The sequence below is a fragment of the Hylobates moloch genome, unplaced genomic scaffold (genome assembly GCF_009828535.3).
Source record: "Hylobates moloch isolate HMO894 unplaced genomic scaffold, HMol_V3 SCAFFOLD_7, whole genome shotgun sequence".
NCBI classification, from domain to species: domain Eukaryota; kingdom Metazoa; phylum Chordata; class Mammalia; order Primates; family Hylobatidae; genus Hylobates; species Hylobates moloch.
This window is the reverse complement of record NW_026652282.1, coordinates 36,272,684-36,289,483: the sequence shown is the minus strand read 5'-3', so window position 1 is coordinate 36,289,483 and position 16,800 is coordinate 36,272,684. Positions and strand designations below refer to the sequence as shown.

General features: G+C 42.4%; 1 protein-coding gene across 1 annotated transcript in view; it reads right to left on the bottom strand.

The window, feature by feature from the left end:
* Window positions 1-8,765: 8,765 nt before the first annotated feature.
* LOC116811264 (translation machinery-associated protein 7-like) overlaps window positions 8,766-16,800 on the bottom strand; it is a 51,565-nt gene continuing 43,530 nt past the window's right edge. The window contains exon 3 of the mRNA XM_032756324.2: window positions 8,766-9,067. Coding sequence (XP_032612215.1) covers window positions 8,847-9,041 — 195 coding nt within the window. The 5' untranslated portion in view covers window positions 9,042-9,067 and the 3' untranslated portion in view covers window positions 8,766-8,846. The remainder of the gene's footprint in view (window positions 9,068-16,800) is intronic.

The following is a 16,800-nucleotide window of genomic DNA, read 5'->3' as shown; positions in this document are numbered from 1 at the left end:
TTATGATCCAATGCTCATTCAAGAGCAGGTTATTTAATTCCATGTATTTGCATGGTGGTTTTGAAGGCTCCTTTTGGAGTTGATTTCCAGTTTCATTCCACTGTGGTCTGAGAGAGTGTTTGATATAATTTCAATTTTCTTAAATTTATTGAGGCTCATTTCATGGCCTATCGTATGGTCTATCTTGGAGAAAGTTCCATGCACCGTTGAATAGAATGTGTATTCTGCAGTTGTTGGATGAAATGTTCTGTACATGTCTGTTAAGTCCCTTTGTTCCAAGGTATGGTTTAAATTCATTGTTTCTTTATTGACTTTCTGTCTTGATGACCTGTCTAGTGCTGTCAGTGGAGTACTGAAGTCCCCCACTATTATTGTGTTGCTGTCTATCTAATTTCTTAGGTCTATTAGTAATTGTTTTATAAATTTGGGAGCTCCAGTGTTAGGTGCATATATGTTTAGGATTGTGATATTTCCCTGTTGGACAAGGCCTTTTACCATCATATAATGTCCCTCTTTTTCTCTTTTAACTGCTATTGCTTTAAAGTTTGTTTTGTTTGATATAAGAATAGCTATCCCTGCTCACTTTTGGTGTCCATTTACATGAAATGCCTTTTTTCCACTCCTTTACTTTATGTGAGTCCTTATATGTTAGGTGAGTCTCCTGAAGGCAGCAGATGGTTGGTGAATTCTTTTTGTTTGTTCTGTTTTTGTTGTTGTTGTTGTTATTGTTTTTGAGATGGAGTCTCACTCTGTCACCCAGGCTGGAGTGCAGTGACGCAATCTTGGCTCACTGCAAGCTCTGTCTCCTGGGTTCACGCCATTCTCCTGCCTCAGCCTCCTGAGTAGCTGGGACTACAGGTGCCCACCACCACACCTGGCTAATTTTTTGTATTTTTAGTAGAGACAGGGTTTCACCTTGTTAGCCAGGATGGTCTCGATCTCCTGACTTTGTGATCCACCCACCTCAGCCTCCCAAAGTGCTGGGATTACAGGCATGAGCCACCGCGCCCAGCCGATTGGTGAGTTCTTATCCATTCTGCGGTTCTGTATCTTTTAAGTGGAGCATTTAGGCCATTTACATTCAATGTTAGTATTGAAATGTGAGGTACCCTTGCATTCATCATACTCTTTGTTGCCTGCATACTTTGTTTGTTTGTTTATTTTGCTTTTTAACCTGTATTTTTGGTTTACAGGTCCTGTGTGATTTATGCTTTAAAGAGGTTCTGTTTTGGTGTGTTTTCAGGATTTGTTTCAAGATTTAGAGCTCCTTTTAGCAGTTCTTGTAGTGGTGGCTTGGTAATGGCGAATTCTCTCAGCATTTGTTTGTCTGAAACGACTGTATCTTTCCTTCATATATGATGCCTAGTTTTGCCAGATACAAAATTCTTGGCTGATAATTGTTTTGTTTGAGGAGGCTGAAGATAGGGCCCCAATCCCTTCCAGTTTGTAGGGTTTCTGCTGAGAAATCTGCTGTTAATCTGATAGGTTTTCCTTTACAGGTTACCTAGTGCTTCTGTCTCACAGCTCTTAAGATTCTTTCCTTTATCTTAACTTTGGATAACCTGATGACAGTGTGCCTAGGCGATGATCTTTTTGTGATAAATTTCCCAGGTGTTCCTTGTGCTTCTTGTATTTGCATGTCTAGGTGTCTAGCACGTCTGGGGAAGTTTTCCTTGATTATTCCCCCAAATATATTTTCCAAGCATTTTGAAATGTCTTCTTCCTCAGAAACACTGATTATTCTTAGGTTTGGGTGTTTAACATAATCTCAGACTACTTGGAGGCTTTGTTCATATTTTCTTAATCTTTTTTCTTTGTCTTTGTTGGATTGGGTTAATTCAAAGACCTTGTCTTTGAGCTCTGAGTTTCTTTCCTCTACTTGTTCAGTTCTATTGCTGAGACTTTCCAGAGCATTTCGCATTTCTAAAAGTGTGTCCAAAGTTTTCTGAATTTTTGATTTTTTTTTCTTTAAGCATCTATTTCCTTGAATATTTCTCCCTTCACTTCTTGCATCATTTTTTTGGATTTCCTTGCATTGGACTTTGCCTTTCTCTGGTCCCTCCCTGATTAGCTTAATAACTAGCCTTCTGAATTCTTTTCCAGGTAAATAGAAGATTTCTTCTTGGTTTGGATCCATTGCTGGTGAACCAGTGTAATTTTTGGGAGGTGTTGACGATTCTTGTTTTGTTATATTACCAGGGCTGGTTTTCTGGTTCCTTCTCATTTGTGTAGGCTCTGTCAGAGGGAAGGTCTAGGGCTGAAGGCTGTTGTTCAGATTTTTTTGTCCCATGGGGTCTTCCCTTGATATAGTATTCTCCCCCTTTTCTGGGGATGTGGCTTCCTGTGAGCTGAACTCCAGTGATTGTTGTCTCTCTTCTGGGTCTAGCCACCCAGTGAGTCAATCCAGCTCCAGGCTGGTACTGGGGGTTGTCTGCACACAGTCCTGTGATGTGAACCGTCTGTGAGTCTCTCAGCCATGGATAACAGCACCTGTTCTGGTGGAGGTGGCGGAGGGTGCAATGGACTCCATGGGGGTCCTTAGCTTTGTTGGTTTAATGCTCTATTTTTGTGCTGGTTGGCCTCCTGCCAGGAGGTGGTGTTTTCCAGAAAGCATCAACTATAATAGTGTGGAGAGGGACTGGCAGTAGGCAGGGCTGTCGAACTCCCAAGATTATATGTCCTTTACCTTCTGCTACCAGGGTGGGTAGTGAAGGACCATCAAGTGGGAGCAGGGCTAGGCGTGCTCTCCTTGGCGGGTCTTGCTGCGGCTGCCATGGGGGATGGGGTGAGATCCCCAGGTCTCTGAAGTTGTGTTCCTAGGAGGATTATGGCTGCCTCTGCTGAGTCATGCAAGTTGTCAGGGAAGTGGGGGAAAGTCGGTAGTCACAGGCCTCACCCAGCTCCCACGCAAACCAAAGAACTGGTCTCACTCCCACTATGCCCCTTGCAACAGCCCCGAGTCTGTTTTTCCCAGACTGGATTCTCTTTACGGACGGGAGTTCTTTTGTAGAACAAGGAACCCTTAAAGCAGGGTATGCAACAGCTACTCTGAACGATATAGTTGAGAGTGCACCTCTCCTGGGGCACAAGTGTTCAACTAACCAAACTAATTGCCCTCAAGAGGGCGCTCAAGTTAAGCAAAGGAGAAACAGCATTTATACTGACTTTTTCCTCTCTCTCTTTCTTTCTTTCTCTCTCTCTCTCTCTCTCTCTCTCTCTCCCTCTCTCTCTCTCTCTCTTTCTTTCTTTCTGACGGAGTTTCCTCTTCTTGCCCAGGCTGGAGTGCAATGGCGCGATCTCGGCTCACTGCAACCTCTGCCTCCCAGGTTCAAGCGATTCTCCTGCCTCAGCCTCCCGGGTAGCTGGGATTACAGGCATGCGCCACCATGCCCGGCTAATTTTGTATTTTCAGTAGAGACAGGGTTTCTCCATGTTGGTCAGGCTGGTCTTGAGCTCCTGACCTCAGGTGATCCTCCTGTCTCGGCCTCCCAAAGTGCTGGGATTACCGGCGTGAACCACCGTGCCTGGCCCATTTATACTGATTCTAAGTATGCTTTCCTAGTCCTCCATGCCCATGCTACTATCTGGAAAGAGAAGAACTTCCTCACAGCTAATGAGTCTCCCATTAAATACCATCAGGAAATTAATAAGACTATTTTCCTTGGTTTTCCTCCCGTGGGAACTGGCAATAATACATTGTAAAGGCCATCAAAGAGTGATGGATGAGATAGCCGAGGGAAAGAGGCTGGCGAACAAAGCAGCTAAATCAGCAGCAAGGAGGCCCAGGTCTCTGATCCACTTGAAGCCCTACTGATCTGGGAGGGCCGCATCAGAGAAATAAAATCTCAATACTCTCTTGCAGAAATAGAATGGGCCATCTCTTGGGAATACATCCTTCAGTCCTCAGGATGGCTACAATCGGAGGACAATAAGCTTCATCTACCAGCTGCCAACCAATGGAAAGTACTTAAAAGCCTTCACTAGGTCTTCCAGCTAGGTAAGGATAAAACCTATCAACTGGCCCAGAGATTGTTCTCAGGTAAAAATCTAATACAAAGGGTTAAACAAGTTGTTAATGGTGGCAAGATCTGCCTTAAAAACAATCTCCTTAATTGACAGCTTCTTTGGCCAGGAACTCAAAAGACAAGAGGCTACCTTGGGGAAGACTGGCAAATGGATTTCACCCATATGCCAAAGGCAAGGGGCATCCAGTACCTCCTACTATAAATAGATACGTTCACTAACTGGGTAAAAGCATTTCCATGTCAGAGAGAGAAAGCCTCTGAGGTGATAAAAGTACTAATCAATGAGATAATTCCCTGCTTTGGACTTCCTAAGTATCTCCAGAGTGATAATGGCCCCTTGTTCAAGGTGGCTGTCACTCAGGGGGTCTCAAAGGCACTTAGCTCTACAGTACTATCTTCATTATGCCTGGAGACCACAATCCCCGGGAAAGGTAGAAAAGACAAATGATATTATCAAAAGGCACCTCAGGAAACTGTCTCAGGAGACTCATCTCCCCTGGACTACCCTTCTCCCCATAGCCCTGCTACATGTCAGAAACACTCCTTCAAAGCTAGGTTTGAGTCCCTTTGAAATGATGTGTGGATAGCCTTTTCTCACCAGTTATCTCTTGCTAGACCAAGAAACCTCTGATTTAACTAAGCACATAACCTCTTTGGTCTATTTCCAACAGGAACTGAAACAATTGTTGGAGGCCCAATCCCATGAACCAGGGCCACCTCTATTCAACCCAGGGAACCTAGTGCTAGTAAAAGTGATATCCCTTCCCTTTCTCTCTATATAGGCCCAGGTTGGAAGGGACCCTACACTGTACTCCTTTCTACTCCTATGGCAGTGGAGGTCACTGGAATAGACTCTTGGATTCATTATACCCAAGTAAAGGCTTGGGAAGCCAACAGAGTCACCTCCATTGACCCAGAAGAACACCCAAAGTACCAATGTGAAGAGATTGGGGACCTCAAGCTAAAAATCACAAAAGATAAGTGTTAATAATTAGCCTTCCATGGATATCCTCTTTATAGTCTTGCCTATGCGTGCTGTTCTTACCTTTGTTCTGTTCTATACCACAGGGCACAATAATGTTTTCAGAATAATTCATATATTTCACTTCTTTTTTTTTTTTTTTTTTTTTTTGAGATGGAGTCTCACCCTGTCACCCAGGCTGGAGTGCAGTGGCATGATCTTGGCTCACTGCAACCTCCACCTCCAAGGTTCAAGCAATTCTCCTGCCTCAGTGTCCCAAGTAGCTGGGATTACAGGTGTGCACTGCCACACCCGGCTAATTTTTGTATTTTTAGAGACGGGGTTTCACTATGTTGGCCAGGCTGGTCTTGAACTCTTGACTTTAGGTGATCCCTCTGCCTCGGCCTCCCAAAGTGCTGGGATTACAGGGGTAAGCCACAGCGCCCGGCCTCACTTCTTATCTCTGTAACCCTTGGCACTAGATTCTTTCCTTATATAATACACGTTTAACCCATGGATACTTAACCTTATAAAACTTATTTTATTCTCTCACACCTAGAAACCATCAAACTCCAAATGGTCAGGCAACCAGAGCCTCAGACAATGGCTCCGCTTTGCTGGGGACCCTTAGATAGACCTCTGAGAGGAATCTGACTGCTATTTTCCCCAAAACAATGCTCCCTGTCAGCAGGAAGTAGCTAAGATCAGTCGTCATACATATTCTAACAGCAGTTCGATGTACCTCTTCAGAGGGGGGAAATGATATGGACAGGAGACAGGGAAATAATGGGTAGAAGAAGGTGGCTCCCCAGCAAAGACCCCACCCTCAAGCCTGAAGACCTGCGGCCCTAAATGAGGACAGACATTTCTGTTTTTGCACCCAAAAAGTTGCCTTTTGTATTGCCGTGTCCCCCCCACCCATCCTGCCCCTGTATAAACCCAAGACCTTAGTGGGCACACACACAAGTGGCTGAATGTTGGGACCAGTAGACCAGCGATAGTGGAACAACGCAGCAGAGAAAGAGAGAAGAGGAGTAACATCTGGATGCTGAGGGGAATTCAGCTAGGGGCAGTCGGAGAAGAATCTGGCCATTGGGTGGCCTGACTCCAGGGGAAGACCACCTTACCACTCCATCCACCCTCTTCTGACTCCCCGTCCATCTCACTGAGAACCACCTTCACCACTCAATAAAATCTTGCACTCATCCTTCGAGCCCACGTGTGATCCGATTCTTCTGGTACACTGGGCAAAAACTCAGGATACAGAAGGCTGTTACACTGCCCCCCAGCCCTTGCAATAAGGCAGAGGGTCCATTGAGCTGCTTAACCTACAAGCCACCTGCAGATGGCAAATCTGAAAGAGCTTGATGACACATGCCCATTTGGGCTTCGGGAGTTGCAGACACCCATCCCTAGATGCTGTCTTGGGGCCGGAGCCCAAAAGTGCTCACAACGGCCTCTGCATCTGCCCAGCTGCATGCTCTCCTTAGGGGTTTGAGCTTCCAGCTACCAAACAAGTGACACCCCATCACACATCCGCAAGGGGAATCAGTGAACTCTCCCGTTTCACTTAGATGAGGTGTTTAAATCTTTAGCTTTAAGACATTGATCACAGTTCCAAGGATAACACAGCTGTTCTCAGCCATTTACTCTCTAGTGCAAATGAAGAGTTTACCATGGTAGACTTCATTGAGAATAAAAGAAGAGACCAAGACACATAAAGATGTGGACCCACTTTCTCCTTGGGGAAGGTAGAGACAGTCACCTTGGGGAAAGTTTGAAGAAGGTGAAGTTGGCAATCAAAGCCAATTCCATATTTTGGTCAGGACTGTCTCTGACAACTGGGTGTGGTAGAATGATCAATAGACCAGAAGTGCCATGGAGTTAAGGTCCCCAGAGCAGCCCTAGTCGAAAAGGGATGGGAATTTGGTGATAAATACTGCATGTGCAGCATCCATATGGGCCATTCCCCATCACCCTGTGGAAATGTGGGGAACTGCCTGCTGTGCCAGCATCTATCAATCTGTGGCTGGCTAACTTGTTAGCTTGCAAGTATGGTAAAATCTCAGAACCTTCACACTTCTTGACATTTATATCATATAATAATATACATGTATATAATCTGTATACATATATCTATTTTCTGGAATTTCTCCAGTAAGCATTTATTCTTTTTCAAATTTTAAATGAATAAATGACCCTTTATAGTTCTTGACAATAACATACCTTCCTTCTCCTTAACATGGCTTCCTTCTCCTTCCTGTTTTACTTCCCCCTTTCCCCACTGTTGTTTTTGAGGTTCACCTCCCAAATGAACTATTGGCATTCAAATTCTTGACTCAGGGTCTTTGTATTAGTCCATTTTCATACTGCAATGAAGAAATACCCGAGACGGGGTAATTTATAAAGAAAAAGAGGTGGGCCGGGCGCGGTGGCTCAAGCCTGTAATCCCAGCACTTTGGGAGGCCGAGGCGGGCGGATCACGAGGTCAGGAGATCAAGACCACCCTAGCTAACACGGTGAAACCCCGTCTCCACTAAAAATACAAAAAATTAGCCAGGCGAGGTGGCGGGCGCCTGTAGTCCCAGCTACTTGGGAGGCTGAGGCAGGAGAATGGCGTGAACCCCGGGGGGCAGAGCCTGCAGTGAGCCGAGATCACGCCACTGCACTCCAGCCTGGGCGACAGCGAGACTCTGTCTCAAAAAAAAAAAGAAAAAAAAGAAAAAGAGATTTAATGGACTCACAGTTCCAAATGTCTGGGGAGGCCTCACAATCATGGCAGAAGACAAAGGAGGAGGAAAGGCACATCTTACATGGCAGCAGGCAAGAGAGCTTGTGCAGGGGAACTGCCCTTTATAAAACCATCAGATCTCATGAGACTTATTCACTGTCATGAGAACAGCATGGGAAAACCCCCCACCACCATGATTCAATTACCTCCCACTGGGTCCCTCCTATGATACGTGGGGATTATGGGAGCTACAATTCAAGATGAGATTTGGATGGGGACACAGCCAAACCATATCAGTCTTCTTGGATAACAAAACCTGAGACAACCAACATGTTCCACAAATGTTTGTTCAACCACCCTGCACACTCCCAATCTCAGTCTGAAAAAGAGATTAATGCAAATTTCCACTAAATTAGAGGACTAGGGGACAGAATGGGGAGGTAGGGGAAAGGGAAAGGCTCAGGCTTTTTATGTACTTCCTGCTTGCAGTGGAGGGTGTGCTTTGAATAAGCCCCACCACTGCCTCCCTCACCTCCTCATCACCTTTGGATACCCTTTTCCTTTCTTTCCATTCATTTAATTCCCAAATAACATATTCATTTAATGACTCCGTAAAATGGTTTGGACCCCATGGAGAATGGAGTGTAATGATGGATGTGGGATGTGGTACATTTTTCTGAACAATGAATTACAGTAATAAACAGTCATCAAATACTGAGTAGGAAACATACAAAAAATTTTAATTTAAGAAAGCACTCTGGTAATAAGTGCAAATAAATAAAAGGCAGGGTCAAATTAAAATGCAAAGTAGCAGCTAGACAAAAATTATAAGGGATGAGGAAGACAGTGGGGGCCTTAAAGATAGACAGCACGGAAGTTGATTCAAAATGTTTTTCTCTCATATGCATAATAAAACATGCTATTCATATTCAAGTATTCTGCAAAATGTAATGAGAGCAAATCAATTTTTTTTTTTTTTTTTTACAGAAGTTTATTCTTAAATGTACAACAGCTCCAAGACAACACTTAATTCAAGCTATATGTGGCAAAAGATGTTATGGCAGGGAATAGAAAGGTTTAAATACGGATGAAATAAAGGGTCACCATCTCCTCAGGCACAAGGAACAGGTTACTTTTTGCCAGATTTCTTAATTCCACCTGTGGCTAAGGGCCCCTTCCCCGTGGCCTTTGCTTTTAGCTCCTCGAGTTTCTTCTGCTCCTCTTTTTGTTTCTGCTTGAAAGCCTTATCTTCCTCGTCCATCTCCTTGGCCTGCTTCTTGTGCTGTTTCAGTGGCTTCTTCTTGCCACCTTCGTGGCCGGACATGGCGCCTGCCGCCCCTTCCCCAGACCCTGCCACCGGAAAAAGAGAGCAAATCAAATTTTAAATAATGATGCTTTATTTATTTATTTATTTATTTATTTATTTTTGAGACAGAGTTTCACTCTGTCACCTAGGCTAGAGTGCAGTGGCACAAACTCGGCTCACTGCAACCTCCAACTCCTGGGTTCAAGTGATTCTTGTGCCTCAGCCTCCCGCGTAGCTGGGATTACAGGCACGCGCCACCACACCTTGCTAATTTTTGTATTTTTAGTAGAGACGGGGTTTTGCCATGTTGACGAGGCTGGTCTCGAACTCCTGGCTTCAAGTGATCTGCCAGTCTTGGCCTCCCAAAGTGCTGGGATTACAAGTGTGAGCCACTATGCCCAGCTTGATTTTAAATAATGATGCTTTTAAAAGGCAGCTGGACAAAAAAAGCAATTGGAACTTTTAAAAAACACAAATTAAAATGAACTACTGTTTTGGCATGACCGTTTACATTTTAAAGATGTTTCCTCTCCTACCTAGAAAGTCCTCTTTTTCCTCCTTAATCCTCTGTCTATTCAAACCCTACAAAGCTTTCAAAGAATTGGCTTAAGTGCCCCCCTCCTCCAGAGACTCCCTCATAGCATTTATTATCTTTACTACTTGTTTTAGCACTTAATGATAAGAGCTACCACTTAATGAGCTTTTAGTATGTGCCAAGTCCTAAACTAAATCTTCAGGGGCAATTATCTCACTAAACACAGCAATCCTTCAGGTAGCTAGCATCATTATCCTCATTTACATAAAAGGCAGTTGAGGCCCTGAGAGGCTGAGTAACTTGCCCATGATCACAGTTGCAGAGTTAGGACTCAAACTCGAACCTGAGTCTTTTTAATACAGGGACCCACTATACTATACTGTCCTTACTCTCCATCCTAGAGCCTTTGAATTATTCTGTGATTGGCTCATGCGGCACCCCTCCCCTGGGATTATAAACCTCCTGGAATAGACATTCTTGAACACACTTGTCTGTGAAGTTACTATGATCATGTGTTACATTAACAGATTTTCTTTTAGATAAATAATGTGACTCATTTTTTACCACTTACAAATTTAGGAGTTGACACTTACGTTAAAAATGATAAAACAGAACCTCATGGATATTTCTTTAACGTGATTATATATTTATATATCTCCCCCCAAAGTACAGCATCTTACTTAATAATGAAATAAGGGAGGTTTTCATGCCAAAGTTAGGACTGAGATAAGAAGGCCCATTGGATCCACTAGTTTTTTGTTTGTTTGTTTTGTTTTGAGACGGAGTCTCTTTCTGTCACCCAGACTGAAGTGCAGTAGTGCAATCTCAGCTCACTGCAACCTCCACCTCCCCAGTTCAAGCAATTCTTGTGCCTCAGCCTCCTGAGTAGCTGAGATTACAGGCATACACCACCATGCCCAGCTAATTTTTGTACTTTTAGTAGAGATGGGGTTTCACCATGTTGGCCAGGCTGGTCTCAAACTCCTGACCTCAAGTGATTTGCCCTCCTTGGCCTCCCAAAGTGCTGGAATTACAGGCGTGAGCCACCGCGCCTGGTCTGGGTCCACTAGTTTTAAAAATTGTATTGAAGGTATTAGCCAAAACAATTAGAAAAAAAAATCAAGTAGAGGCATAATAAGGAGAAAGAAAGAAGTAAAATTTTATCTTTTTTATTGCAGCTGATATTATTATATACCTGGAAAACCTAAAATAGTCAATGAACAAATTACTGCAAATAATAATCAAGAGACTGTTCATTCTCCATTGTGTGTTCTCGGCATCTTTGTCAAAAACTGACAAATAAATTGACTGTAAATGTGTGGATTTATTCTGGGCCCTATATTCTGTTCTGGTGATCTATGTGTCTTGTTTTTATGTCAGTACCATGCAGTTTTGATTACTATGGATTTGTAGTATATTTTGAAGTCAACTAGTATGATGCCTCTAGCTTTGTTCTTTTTGCTCAATTGCTTTAGCTATTCAGGGTCTTTTGTGGTTCCATATGAATTTTAGGATTTTTAAAAAATTTATGTGAAAAAATGTCATTAGAATTTTGATAGGGATTACATTGAATTTGTAGATCACTTTGGGCAGCATGGACATTTTAACAATATTTCTTCTAATCAACAACCAGTTAGAAGAAATAATGGAAGAGAAAACACCATTTACAAGAGCAAAATAAAATAAAGTGCCTTAGTAGAAACATAACAAGAAATGTGGAAAACCTTTATGAAGAAACTATAAAACACTCCTAAAATATTTGAATAAGTAGATTACTACATTCTTTGATAGAAAAATTTAACAACATAAAAATGTCAATTCTTTGAATTCTCAGTGTGAAAAATGAAACTACACGAATAATAAGAGAAAATAAGGGTGAATCCCTTGAAGTCTGGGAGAGGGAAAACATTCCTAACTATGATTCAAACTCCAGAAGCAATAAAGAAAAAGATAAATTTAATCACATAAAAATAAAAACATTTTGCATGTCAGAAAACATTATACAAAAGTGAGAAGACAAATGACCAATTGGAAAAAAAATTTGCAACTTATAATCAAAAAGTAAACATCTTTAACATATAATGAACTTCTTAAATTGAGAAGAAAAGAAATAGAAAAAGTTGTAAGAGATATGTATAGACCATTCACAGAAAAAGAAATGAAAACAGCCTTTAAACATGTGAAAAGATATTCAACTTTACTTACAGTAAGAGAAATGCGAATTAAAATGATACAGAGATAACATTTCTCACTTACAAGACTGGCAAAAATTCAAAAGTTTGACAACATATGCTGTTGGCTGGCTGATCTCCCAGAGCAATGGTCCATTTTGAGGGCTCAGCTTTGGTGTCTACTGCTGGAAGGTTGGGCATTTAGCAGAGACAGTAGTTAGATCAGCCATGATGAAAGGGAGTACGTGTCGTTGGGCCCATATACAGCTTCCATCACTGCCACTATGACTACTCTGTTCACAGGAACTAGGGTGGCTGAGGAAAGAGGTTGGCTGACATACACAAGATGGATCATGCTGTGCACCTGTGTGGATGCTCTCTGGTGTTCATTAATACGAAACACAAAAGTCCCCATGCTCTGTATCCTCTCCTATAGGTTCATCCATATTCCTGTTCCCCAGAACAGTGTGTGTATCTTTTGCAACCTTTTCCTAAGCTGGTGTTTACAATTCTCTTACTCAAAGTTCATAGTTATGAACAACAGGTTCATTCTAGCTAGTTTAAGCAGAAAGAGATTGGATATGACTCAGCCAGACATAATGCAGCCAGGAAAATGTAGTTAGTAAAAATACACCATCACCCCACGGGACAGTTTCACCTGAAATACCACCAACATTAGAACAGGAGTTAAGTGAGCCATTTTACAGTATTTGTCTAACAGTCACGATTTCCTTTTTAGTATATTTAAAGAACATAATTAAGTATATACATCCCACTAAAGTTTCTAAATTAACATATCATAGTTACCAGCTATTCATATACAAATTTTAATACTTATAATGTGATACTCACTACCTAGCATCATGCCTGGCACTTAATAAACAATGAATACTTGTTGAGTGACTGAATACAGACCTTTTAAGAAAAAAAAAAAAAAAAAAAAAACCTGCCTAGGAATTTCTCCACTGAAACATAGAAGATGGGTGACACAGGTGGGACCAATTCCTAGCAAGCTATAAGTTCACACCTTGTCTCAGTGAGACAGAATGGCACTGTTCACAGAGTAACTGAATTTACTCTAACTCATACTTACGAAGGAAATCATTCACATATTTCAGTACTTTTAACATACTTCCTGACTGATCTTGACATCTCAGGGTAAAGTAGAAACCCCGGCCTAGGCAGAATTTGTGAGTTCTGGCCTTTAGAGATATAAGGTAGTGTTGTAGTCAACCAAGTTTCCTTATGGCTATCTTCATTTCGGCTCCCCTGAAAGCAGATCTTGAGACAAAGTTTTAGAAACAAGTAGTTTATTTAGGAGGTGATCGCAGGAAGTACAGTGACAGAGTGAGGAATTGAGATGAGGAAAGGAGGGAAGCTAATAAAGGGTGTGTCAGTGGGCAAGTTATTACTTTGGGCAGCTGAGACTCAATTCTGGCAGGAGTCCTCTGAGACAGGGAGTACAAGATATGTCAGAACTGTGCCACTGGGGGTCAAAGAAGCTGGCGTACAGTAAGTCCTTCAATAATACTGTTTCATTCAACGCTGTTTTGTTACAAGGATGATGAGAAAAAATAAAATCGATTCCTGGCTGGGGCCAGGATCTGTGTGGAGTCTGTGTGGGTTTTTTCCAGGTACTCCAGTTTCCTCCCACATCCCAAAGCTGTGCACATGAGGTGAACTGGCTTGTCTTTGTGGCCCCAGTCTGAGTGAGTATGGGTGTGTGAGTGCCGCCCATGATGAGATGGCTTCCTGGTCAGGGTGGGTTCCTACCTGGCGCCCTGAGCTGCTGTGATAGGCGCTGGCCACCCGTGACCCTGAACTAGAATAAACAGGTTGGAAAATGAATGAATGAATGAATACAAATTATTGTCAAATAAAAATTCATAAAGTCCCCAACAATCAACAAAAGATGCGGTACAAAAGCGCTCAGTGAGCCTGCTCTCTTTATGTTTGTTTGGTTTTGAACTGCATGGTGGTATGAGATGCTCCTTACAATGTTTGCTTTGCAAACATTTATTCCTTGATTTAACCCACTACCACCACAACTGTCATCGCTCATTGATGTGCCAAAAATTGGGTAAATAATTATCTTACTGGTTTTTGTTAATCTTTGTTAAATGTGTGTATGGTTCATATTTATTTCAATGTTTAATATTACAAGTGTTTTGGGTCTTTATTTAGAAGTTTGGTCATGTTTTGAAGACCAGAAATATGCTACAGGAACTTAACTCTTGTTTATATCAATTAGCCTATGGGAAAATTGGTTTTGTTTTATGTTGCTTGCTTAAAGTGGCAGTTTCTAAGAACCTGTTGATGACATTAAGTGCAGATTTATGTATTTATTTATTCTTATCCCTCATAAGTGGAGGTCCTGAGTATTCTTCCCGAGGTTGTTAATTCCCAGACATTCTCAGCATGCTTAATCATCCAGAAGGCACAGAGAGATGCAGGAAGCCACCAGTATGCATGGGGAGTGTCCACAGTAATCTCTGGGCTGGAAAAAGGGATTAATTGTGAGACTGCAATATTATCTACTATAGTAGTCTAGTTGAAAAGGTTAATGAGGTCGGGTGCAGTGGCTTATGCCTGTAATTCCAGCACTTTGGGAGGCTGAGATGATCAAATCACCTGAGGTCGGGAGTTTGAGACCAGCCTGGCCAACATGGTGAAACCCCATCTCTACTACAAATAGAAAAATTAGTCGGGCATGGTGGCACATGTCTGTAATGCCAGCTCAGGATTACTCAGGAGGCTGCGGTGGGAGAATCGTTTGAACCCGGGAGGCGGAGGTTGCAGTGAGTGGAGATCGCACCACTGCACTCCAGCCTGGGTGACAGAGCCAGACTCTGTCTCAAAAAAAAAGAAAGAAAAGAAAAGAAAAGGTTAATGAGATGGTGGGAGGTGGGGAAACTAAGAAGAGTACATTGGAAAAGCACCTCTTCCTGCTGGAGCTGTACTTGGGACACTGTGTTTTGGAAATTTCTTTCTTTTCCTTCTTCAACCTTTGCAGCAAAAGGAAGCAGTTGTCAAGAGCCAGGGAGATTGAAGGCTCTCTTGCCCTCTCAGTGATCAACTCTAACTACTCATCCAAGAAGAAAGAACCATTTGAGGCAGAAGAAGGAGACATAAGGCAGTTTTCACTCTGAGCAAAATGTGGAAGACAAACTTCAATATTTTAACATTTAAAAGAACAAACTTTTAACTCTCCTTTGGGGATTTGGAGTTAGTTAATAAAGGTAAAGCTTGACATTAGTGACAAAGTTGCCATATGAAACCTAGATGTCGAATGCTTTCATACCTTTATATAGAAAAAGCCTGGAAGCACATGAAATCAAACTGATAATAGCGGGCACAGCTGAGGTATGGAGAATATATTACATATATTTAATATATTTAGTGGGTGTATATAACATATACATGCTTGATATATTACTGTTATAATTTATATATTATATATATGTATTACTCTGTTCTCACACTGCTAATAAAGACATACCCAAGACTGGGTAATATATAAAGGGAAGAGGTTTAATTGACTCACAGTTTCACATGGCTGGGGAGGCCTCACAATCATGGCAGAAGGCAAAGGAGAAGCAAAGTCACATCTTACATGGCAGCAGGCAAAGAGAGCATGTGCTCTCATGAGACTTACTCACTATCACAAGAATAGTATGGGAAAGATCCTCCCCCATGATTCAATTACCTCCCACTGGGTCCTTCCCATGACACATGGGAATTATGGGAGCTACAATTCAAGATGAGATTTGGGTGGAGACACAGCCAAACCATAGCAATATACATAATATACACTTGATTTTTGGTAGATGCATATACATGTATATATAGTTAATATACATCTACTTCAATAGTTTAGCTTAAAATGTTACTTATAGTGAATAGATATGAAAAACCAGGAGAGGCTGATTATAAGGAGTGAGGTAGCAAACAAGCCCTGAATCTTAGTGGCCTGATACAGTACAACAAAAGTCTGTTTCAGTCACCCAGGTACCTATGCTGTCAGAGGCTTCAACACCTTGTATCTATACTGTCTGGAACATGCAGCCTCTTTAGTCCCCCAGCAGAGGAAGAGACAGAATCACAGGTGAACTTTTCACCACCTCAGTCCAGGAATGACTCCTCCCTTCACAGAACATCGGTCAGAACAAATCACATGGCTCTGCCTATCTACAAGGGGGCGAGGTGGGGTTGCCATGGAGATCCTGAAGTATAAAGATGGGATTTGCAATTGTTATTTATACTCTCTGATTACAAACATGTAGGTATCTCCATAGAAAGATACAGTTACATTTGACAGAGCTTGTTTAAAAACAGTGATCACAAATATAATAAAATCTTTTTCATAAGAAGGAAAACCCATTCCTTGGAAAGTACCAGAAAGTCAAGCTTCCATAGGAGATATTCAAAACGCTTTTCAGAGGAGCAAGATCGCTGAATAGAAGCCTCCACTGAGCATCTTCCCTGCAGGAGCACCAAATTGAACAACTATGCACACACAACAGCACTTTCATAAGAACCAAAAAGATGAGTGATCACAGTACCTGGCTTTAACTTCTTATCACTGAAAGAGGCACTGAAGAGGGTAGGAAAGACAGTCTTGAATTGCTGACACCACTTCTTCTCCATCCCCCAGAAGCAGCTGCATGGTGTGGAAAAAAGAATCTGTGGGCTTGGTAGAAGGAGAGCACAGGGATTGTGGGACTTTGCATTGGAACTCAGTGCTGCCCTGTCACAGTGGAAAGCAACACCAGGCAGAACTCAGCTGGTGCCCACAGAAGGAGCATTTAGAGCAGCCCTAGCCAGAAGGGAATCACCCATCTCAGCAGTCAGAATCTGAGTTCTTTCAAGCCTCGCCACCATGCATTAAAGTGCTCTATGGTCCTACATAAATTTGAAAGGCAGTCTAGGCCGCAAGAACTGCAATTCCTGGGCAAGTGTTGGTGCTGTGCTGGGCTTGGAGCCAGTAGACTTGGGAGGCATGCGACCTAGTGAGACACCAGCCAGAGTAGCCAAGGGGGTGCTTGTGCCACCCCTCCCCTAACCCCAGGCT